The 9,354-nt window shown below is 39.8% G+C and overlaps 1 protein-coding gene across 1 annotated transcript; it reads left to right on the top strand.

Moving 5' to 3' along the window:
* The first annotated feature begins 1,258 nt into the window (after window positions 1–1,258).
* On the top strand, window positions 1,259–6,983 carry LOC109889039 (homeobox protein OTX1 B). The gene is made up of 4 exons (XM_031829135.1): window positions 1,259–1,761; window positions 3,725–3,900; window positions 4,460–4,611; window positions 5,445–6,983. The coding sequence occupies exons 2-4, from the start codon at window positions 3,804–3,806 to the stop codon at window positions 6,234–6,236; spliced, it is 1,041 nt and encodes a 346-aa protein (XP_031684995.1). The 5' UTR covers window positions 1,259–1,761; window positions 3,725–3,803; the 3' UTR covers window positions 6,237–6,983.
* Window positions 6,984–9,354: the final 2,371 nt, after the last annotated feature.

Below are 9,354 nucleotides of genomic sequence, written 5' to 3'. Positions count from 1 at the left end.
CTTAATTGACTTGCCTATTGGAATTTACCTTGAATTACTAATATTAGCCTTATTTCGTTCATAGCCTAAGCCTACCATATAAAATGGCACCCATAATTTGTGTGAATAAATGTAAAGTGTAAAGTGCAAACCTGTTGTCATTCGAAACGCTCATGATTTGCCTCCAACCATTAACGGCTATTATTTTAGCGTTGTTACGTCGTTGTTACGATTAGGCCATTCTAAAGATCCAATGAGGATGTTAAAATGCCTTCGTTTGATATCACATTTAGTTAACTAATGTTCTTGACAGTCTTTTGATTATTTGCTCGTGATTGATTATTGCAGCTCCGGCTACAATTAGAGTTTATTTTAATATGAGCTCGACAAAGCACCAGCCGAGGCGGTAGCAGTGGAGACAGACGCCTCATGGACGGTCTCAACAATTAATCCCGAATATAAATATAATTTGTATTTTCCATTCTTTATGCACATTTATCTATTGGAAAATGTTTTTTTATGTTTTTATTTTAAGTTATAGGATATAGATAGATGGTCGATTCCACCTCCAGTTTAATTCATATAAAACTTTATTTGAGAGGAGAGCCTCGTTTGGATGAACTGCACTATTATTCTGAAATGGAAATCCAAGTGAGGATTATGTCATTCATTAATATTCATGAAAATATATTACACGGTTAAATCAGAGCCTCTTTACCACGTTTGGAAAGTATTCCGCTGCTATGGAAAAAAAAATCTCAAATTTGTATAAACGATGGTGTTGTTCACAAACAATTACAGGCAAAATGACAACGTTGAAAGGTGATTTTCTCTGAAGACCCACACAGGGTCCAAAAATGCATTACTACCGAGGGCAAGCAGTTTCCTTGTTATTTGAATCAATCACATAGGTTACACTAAAGCTATATTCGGTTTTAAGGCATTACATTTTGTTTTAGGTAATCTAATTTATTTTCTTAGTTGCCATTTTTTCATGTAGGCCTAGTTCCCAACCCACTTTACGTCATCGCTTTTGATGAGAAAATTGTTCATTCACGCGTTTAAAGATTCTCTCAAGAGTTAGTACGTTTCATGAGCGAAATAAACATTGAGACCTGCTTAAATGGACCTTTTACGGTAGCCTACATATTTTGTTTTTATGCAAACGCTAAATCTACTAGATGCAAATGAAATTAAGAACAACGTAGGCCTACACCTAAGTACAGCATTCAATGTAATGCTTTAAAAAAAATTAAGTATAACTTTTTCCAATTGTGGGCTCTCACGTGGTATAGATTTATTTAAGGATTTGAAGGGGAGGGGTTTTCTTGCAATCCTCGCAATTGACTGGTTACCTCTGTCGCCTGTAAGGGCGCACGGGCGCTTGGATTGGACGAGGTGGGCCGTTCTGCATGTGTTTTACGTTCATAGAAGGGCAGGGTAGGCAGAAGGTGATCAATCTCCATCGGTCAACATTGGCAATCACCTTACCACAGTGCAAGACGCACAAGATAATGCGATTGATTTGATTTTTATAATATTTTTTCCAATTGTGACATTTTCCTCTGAAACACACAACTGGGGTTCAAATTGGAAAACTGCGTTGGTTGATGTAAACTCCTTATTTACAGTTTGCGTATTTCTCATCCATTTGTGTGCGCAGCTTCTTATGTTTGTCTCGCTTTCAAGAACATTTCCTCCATGTGGATATTCTTGATGTACGGTATCTTCTTGGTTTGACTACAAATAAAGCAAATAAGAAAACAGGATCCCAAACGCAAGGTGAGTGGTAAATGCAAAGTTTTCGTTGTCTTATATAGGCCTATGTAGTCCGTTTAGGCTACTTCCTTCTGGGTTGTTATTCGTCATTTTGATTGAATTATTTATACTATTGGGGTTACTGTAATCTATTCCTATTATTTTATAAACGATGTATTTGTATTTGATAAGACTACGAAGTTTGTATTTAGGTGCAACTTGCGGTGGAAACTGTTGTGCGCTCATTGAAAATGGTCATTGTAAATGGTCGTTGTAAACAATTACGCTCGTCAGGGGAAGCTATCAAGAATTACGTGACAGTAAACTCCCCATTGGAAATTCAGTTTTTATAGTAAATTAATATCCTAAATGCTACTTCTGGGTTGGTTGTGCACTTATTATTTGAATGGAAAAACTCGGAGGCCTGACAAGACACATGGAATGTATATCTTTGAGGTGTTGTTAATTAATTTTGCGCATAAGACCTTTTCTTATAATGGTGTCCCTGGGGCTCTCATCTGAATCGCAATAGAGTTCATTTGCACAGAGTTTTTCGGCATTTACATTTGCTTAAACTCCTTCCTGCGGTTATGGAAATACAGTGAAGTATTTACGCCTCAATACAAATCCATCAGCTGGTCCGTGTCCACAGCATGGACCCAAGTAGGTCTATTTAGAGGCCAAATACATTGTAGCCAGTCAATGAAGTTAAAAAAACAAACCTATTTGTTTCAACCGTTACATTAAAGCACCCCGTCCAATTACTGAAACGCATCTACATATGATATCATATATGCCATCACGTCTGTTTCTTTGATTTGAAATCTAGATTTGCATATTTCAATTTAAATTTCAATCGGATACACATCTTATTAGCAGGGTATAACCATGTAATAACAATGATAACCACGATTAAAATGCATTAGTGTTATTTAATGTATTTAAACATTTAAAAAAATCTAAGTTACAAAAAACAAGCCATTTGATAATATGTAATATGTGACATCTGGTCTCTGCTGAAACATAATGTTCCATTAGGCAGTTGTGTAGAACACACCCCAGAAGATGTGGATATTATATAGGCCTAGAATATTTATTTGTCAAATATAATGGCATGCAATAATTTGACAACCATTTTCATTTCAACATGAAACTTTGGACAATTTGTTATTTTACGCAGGCGTAGCATGTCGGCCCTGTATAGCCTATAGGCCTAAACAAACTACGTAGGAAATAGTCTAGAGTTGTGCTGATTATGTCATAAAATGGCTTACATTAACAGTGAAATGGATTATAAGGCAGTGTATGTGTAGTTTATGCGTGCATCTATAATTTATGCAGGCTGTTATCTGGGTCCAAATGCACGCTTTATTTTATTGATCAAAGTCATTAATCTTATCTCGCAGGCCTCTCTATGCACCAAAAATGTGCGTAATCGCGAATGTAATGTTTTTAACAGTGGATGCATTTATCAAAACAAGGGTTTAGAGGTTGGCCATAAGGAGTCATGCGTCAAATGGAATTAATACACGACTGGCGACAGATTTCATCCGTAATTATTTCTTTACTGTAGTGATGGATGACTGCAACCTGAGTTTATAATTGGATATCGTTTAGCCACGTTAACGCGTCATGTCATACTTTGTTTGAAACCTTTGTAAACGGCTAATCTTTGTATTTTTGGAGAGGGAATCGGCTTTTTGATTCCCTTTTGATACGACTCGGGTGAAAGTTGGAAGTCTCAATCAAAAAGTCATATAGGCTACTGGAATTTAGCAACGTTTTGAAATTGGAAATATAATTTGGCTTTGATATTGTCTCAGGTTAGTTCCAATTGAATTAACCATAATTTGAATATAGGGCCATTTTAATTATTAAAATCAAATGTAGTTTGCTGATTTGCTCTTTGTAGGCTACTAAATATAAATGAGTAACCAACAGAAATATATATTTTCACATTCTACTCACAATGCGTTTTCCATTGCAGGATTTCATCAAGGGACTGCAACATCGGGGGAAACGAACATTTCCGCACGGACTTTGGTTTCCCCGTTTCCGTTTCTAGCATGATGTCATACCTCAAACAGGCCCCGTACGGCATGAACGGAATGGGGCTCAGCGGTACGGCCATGGACCTACTGCACCCATCAGTGGGGTATCCAGGTAAAACGCCCCCCAAACACTTCACATTAACTGTGCCAAATCCGAATCACCTGTGACGTTATATTGGATAGTTGTCTCTTGCTCAATATAGAAAAATATAGGAACGGGTAGCACACACGGCTCTCCGGCAAAACATTCCATGTGCATTATCACACTTCCAAATGCACGAAAACGCATAATTAAACACAAGTTGGTGTCAATTTATAGGATGGTATGATTTAATAACAAGATTCATCCCTTCGCACTATTTTCCGTTTCCACATGTTACGTGACTAAGTAACTGTTAGACCTAGTGTGATTACAGTGAAGGCCTATTGTAGTGCAGAATATTGTCTGATTTAAACCTGTTATATATATATATATATAACATTCACAAGTTATTTCGTTTTGAAGAAACACTTAACTTTGAAGCTATTTCTGAAATATATGAGATGGAAGCTTTGAATACTTATATTGAACCTCGTTTGTTTTGGTGAACAATGTTTTTTTCATTTCGTTTTATTATCAGATCGAAATGGCTTCGAAGAGTTTCCATTGACAGGTTTCTATTCCATTTCAGCGCATCCGAGGAAACAGCGGAGAGAGAGGACAACTTTTACTCGCACTCAGCTGGACATTCTGGAGTCCCTTTTCGGCAAGACGCGCTACCCAGACATTTTCATGCGGGAAGAAGTCGCACTGAAAATCAATTTGCCTGAGTCTAGAGTCCAAGTTTGTACAGAATTCCAATTATTTAGTTACTACTGTCTACACTTGTTTGTGTGAACTTGTGGGCCATTTGTGGGAACTTTCTGAACTTGCAGTGCAAAACTGCAACGATCCGGACAGGGCCTATTACTGCACCTTTCAATCAATACTTTACCTTTTATTTAGGATTTTAATGAGTTTCAACACAGTTGAGTATTTATGTGGGCTAAATGTTAAGTAGCCTACACTGCAATTCAGCTCTTAGCTGCAATTGTATAAGACACGAATAAACAATATGCATCATCTGTTATCATAACTGGTTATGATAGTTCAACAAATACATACAATTCCATGTTTTAAAATATCATTTATGTGCAGCTCTCACATAAGGGCCGTCTTAAGAATTGATGAGCCCCCTTTTGAAATGGGTGTGAGAGCCTTTATGTAACCAGCTTTTGTACCCCTCTCACAGGCTTACTGCAATTATGGCAGCTTCCTCTAGAGTTTCACTGATTTAGCAGAGAAATGTGCACGGTATGCAGGGTAGGCAGCCAAGCCTGTGCAGAGGTAGCCTGCAAGTCAAACACTGACTGCACAACAGTTTCATGCCATTCCCAAGTGTTTGCAATGCCTAAAATGGGATAGGAGAATCAGTGAATAAAGAATAATGTTGTTTTGTTGACCTAATTGTACAAATTACAAAGCATTCAATATTATCAAATGGAAATAGTTATTCAGTTTGTCGCAAGTTGGCATGACCAGTTTGACAACTGCTTACTCAATCAATGTTTTGCAAATGTGTTTGGCCGGATGACAGACAGCATTTTAAAGTTGACCATTTGCCTCTTGTTGTGCAGGTATGGTTCAAGAACAGGAGAGCCAAGTGCCGTCAGCAGGCCCAGAGTGGAAACAATGCTAAAGTCCGGCCTGCCAAGAAGAAGTCCTCTCCAACCAGGGAGAGCACAGGCTCAGAGAGCAGTGGTCAGTTCACCCCTCCGGCAGTGTCCAGCACCGGCTCCTCTTCCTCTTCCTCTGCCTCGTCCGGTGGCTCTCATCCCTCCGGCCATGGAGGCCAAGGCCTGAGCAGCACTTCTACCTCCGTCACTGCCCCAGTGTCCTCTATCTGGAGCCCTGCGCCCATCTCCCCGGCCCCCGCACCACCCCCTGTCCCCGACCCCGCCCCCCCAACCAGTGCCTCCTGCATGCAGAGGTCTGTGTCAGGTACTGGAGGCACGTCCTCCTACCCGGTGTCCTACAGCCAGACAGCGGCGTCCTATGGGCAGGGCTACCCCGCCCCGGCGTCAACGGGCTCCTACTTCGGAGGGGTGGAATGCAGCTCGTACCTGGCCCCCATGCACTCTCACCACCACCCCCACCATCCGCACCAGCTCAGCCCCATGACGGGCTCCTCCATGTCTGGCCACCCGCACCACCATATAGGGCAGACCTCAGGGCACCACCACCATCACCACCCCCACCACCACCAGGCCTACAGCGGGGCCGGCCTGGCCTTCAACTCCTCAGACTGTCTGGATTACAAAGAACAAACGGCCGCGGCCGCAGCCTCTTCATGGAAGCTCAACTTCAACACCACTGACTGCTTGGACTACAAAGACCAGGCCTCCTCTTGGCGGTTCCAAGTCTTGTGACTTTTTTTCCCCCTTTCAAATAAGTATTTTTGTTTAGTTTTTTTGTTGAAGAGCTATTTTCTTCAAAGCATTAAGAAGTTAACTAATAGTAGAGACAATTATCAAGCCTTTTTTAAGTTAATGATTGGAAAATTCAAGTAACGCACAGATGAAAAAGCCTGTCCAGGTGGCTTCTTCTTTGACCATTTTATGAATCAACAAGCTTGAATTGGATCCACTTACCCATACTTTGGGACATCAAGGAATATTTTTCTACACATGAACTCTGAAAACTGCCCTCCAACAAGTTCAAAGTATGTAGTTTATCCCTTTGAGTTAGAATAGTTTTTTTTCAGGATGGAGCAAGAGCTCTGTGTTATGGATTTGCCATAAATATTCCCAAGAACGAGCAATTGAGGGCGAAACTTTGTCACAAAATTTGTTTTATGGAAAAATATGATATTTTATGCTCATGTATTTGATATAGGCCTACCCATTAGAGACCATTTAAAATGAGAAATTAAGATGCTGCTATTGTTTTCAGTTTGCTGATATTCAATGTTATGTTAATTCCAACTTGAATATTGTTCATTGTCCGGACTGTAGTGTTGTATTTTGGAAGTTTAATTGCAGCACTTGTTTATAAGGTCAAAGATTTTGCTATTGTTCTTTACGAAGAAAATGTGAATTAGACACGCAATGTCAGTATTCCAATGAAATAAAAAATGTACATTCGTGTCTTTATAATAAAGATTAGTTAAAAACATGGTTGGTTTTTCCAATATAAAGAGTGTTCTTATCTGAATGTCGTGGTGCCTAGTGGTGCTTTTGTTGGCAGGTTTAGATTACATTCATTTAAATACTTGGACGGCCCTCAGAACTTTATTAAGGATCTTTATTAAGAGTAGTATATTGTAAACATATGCAATTTTAAATTCTAAATTCAAAGGCTAATAATGGACTTGGCCTAAAGATGGTTTAATTTCTTTATCCATGTGCCACTATTACCATTATGATTAGGGCTCTGTGTTTTGTGCTGTCATGTGACGTGCCTTGATTTGAACGTGTATTTATAGCCTTTGTCATCAAACTATCCTCTTTTCATGTCAGATATTCCAGCACCATCCTTAAACAATTGCTTACATTTTGGGCGGATTTCTCATTTCTGCATCAAGCTTAAAATGCAGGATAACATCTTGCTATGTTATATGATCACGCGAAACACAGGGCCCTAACTATGATATATTTTCATTATCCCCCTGAGAGAAGTTGTCATTTTTATATGAATGTTGATGAGACAAAGTAGCACAACACATTTTTATTACAAACACACACATTCTTACCTCCTGTTCAACCCGTCTCCATTCATGTCAAATCGAAGACCGACAGGTATGTTATTTTGACTTAACATTCGGTGAACACAAAATAAAACAACCAAAATCATGCCCTTAGATTATCCCATTTTATAATAGGCCTACTTCATTGATATAGGGTATTCATTAACAAGTTTGTCTTTTTAAATTGAAGTGCGGCCTCAAATGGGAACGAAATGGGCCTACGAATGACAATTGCAATAGGCTATCGGTTCTTATCATTTGTGTTACATAAAGTCACATATTTGTAGTGATCCTTCATCACAAAATGCATAATAACTTTCAGGTTTTGCATTGATTTGTTTTGAGGAGTGGAAATTTGGTGTATTTCCCAAGAGATCTGTAATTATAACCCACACTAAGACGTCAACCTCCATTATGTATTCTCAGAAGTGTTTAATAACACCCAAAATTATGTTCATGTTTATTTTGGTCTCTGTGATTTAATGTGAGGGACTGTCATATGTGTGTGTGTGTGTGTTTGGTTTTACTATCCTCGTGAGGACCAGAAGTCCTCACAAGGGATAATAAAACACGGAACATTTTGGGGGACATTAAAAAAAATAGGTTTAGGAGTTATGGTTAAGGGTTTGGGGTTAGGGGTTAAGGAAAATAGGATTTTCACAAGATCCCCACAAGGATAGTAAAATGAGTGTGTGTGTGTGTGTGGGTGTGGTGCAAAACTATGAATGTGTATATGTGGTGCAAATTGTAATATTCCTATACTTAGAAAAGCTTCTTTGCATTTCCACTTCCAACACAACGCAGGAAATTCCTAACACAATCCCTCCAGTGGCCCAAAGATGCATTCTCCTTGGCCACCAGCTCAATGAGTAAACTTCACATAGGTTCAATCAAAACATATTCAGATTAGCAAACATGTATCCTGGCATGCTGAGCATTTATCTTTGCATGTTGACAGTAATGGATCATTTTGTTGATCCAAGACACAAAAAGAGGACAAATCACGATTTTAATTAACAGAAATCCCTGCTCTTGCGGTGTTCCAAGCCACAGTCGACCAGCTGGACAAACAGGTTTGGGTAAACATGGCGACCAGGAGGAGTAGCCGACATGACGTGTGTTTGCCTGGCTGTCTCCCGCTGGGCAGTGCCAGTATGCCGCCACCAATCCCCCCCCCCCATAAAAACAGGCCTGAATTTACTACATTTGCATCCAACAAGGAAGAACTAATCTCCAGGCCATGTTCAAGGAATCATGGCAATTCATTTTTCTGAGCCGTCCCTATCCCAAACACCTGTTCTGATGTCCCATCTCTACAGCAGCCAACTGCTCCTATGGATGTGGGCAGTATTGTTCAGATGTGGAAACTTTGACAACACAGTGTGGGGACAATGTAGGGACAGCGTGGGGACAGTGTGGGGACAGCGTGGGGACAGTGTGCTCTCTTGTCCTCCTAGACTCACGTTGTCCTGTTAGATTATCCCCGTTTGATAAACACTAACGCTGGCTTTGATGGTATACTAAAACGTGCGACTTTCAGAATACTTCGCTGCTCATGATTAGAATTTAAGTCGCCATCTAAACTCTGACTATTCCTGCCGTCATGACTTGGGGAATCTACATGGATCTACAATCAATCTACATTTGTAATACATATCAAGCGGCCTGTCCTTTCACACAACCAAAAACAGCTAAGTACAGAAAGCGGTTATAAACGTGGGTCAATTCAGTTGACATTGCTTTAAAGGGGATATCCCCATCCTCACCTGGTTCTTACCCTCAGTAACCCCTCAAGTAGACAC

This window comes from Oncorhynchus kisutch, linkage group LG1, assembly GCF_002021735.2.
Source record: "Oncorhynchus kisutch isolate 150728-3 linkage group LG1, Okis_V2, whole genome shotgun sequence".
Classification (NCBI taxonomy): Eukaryota; Metazoa; Chordata; class Actinopteri; order Salmoniformes; family Salmonidae; genus Oncorhynchus; species Oncorhynchus kisutch.
This window is presented reverse-complemented; position numbering and strand designations above follow the sequence as displayed.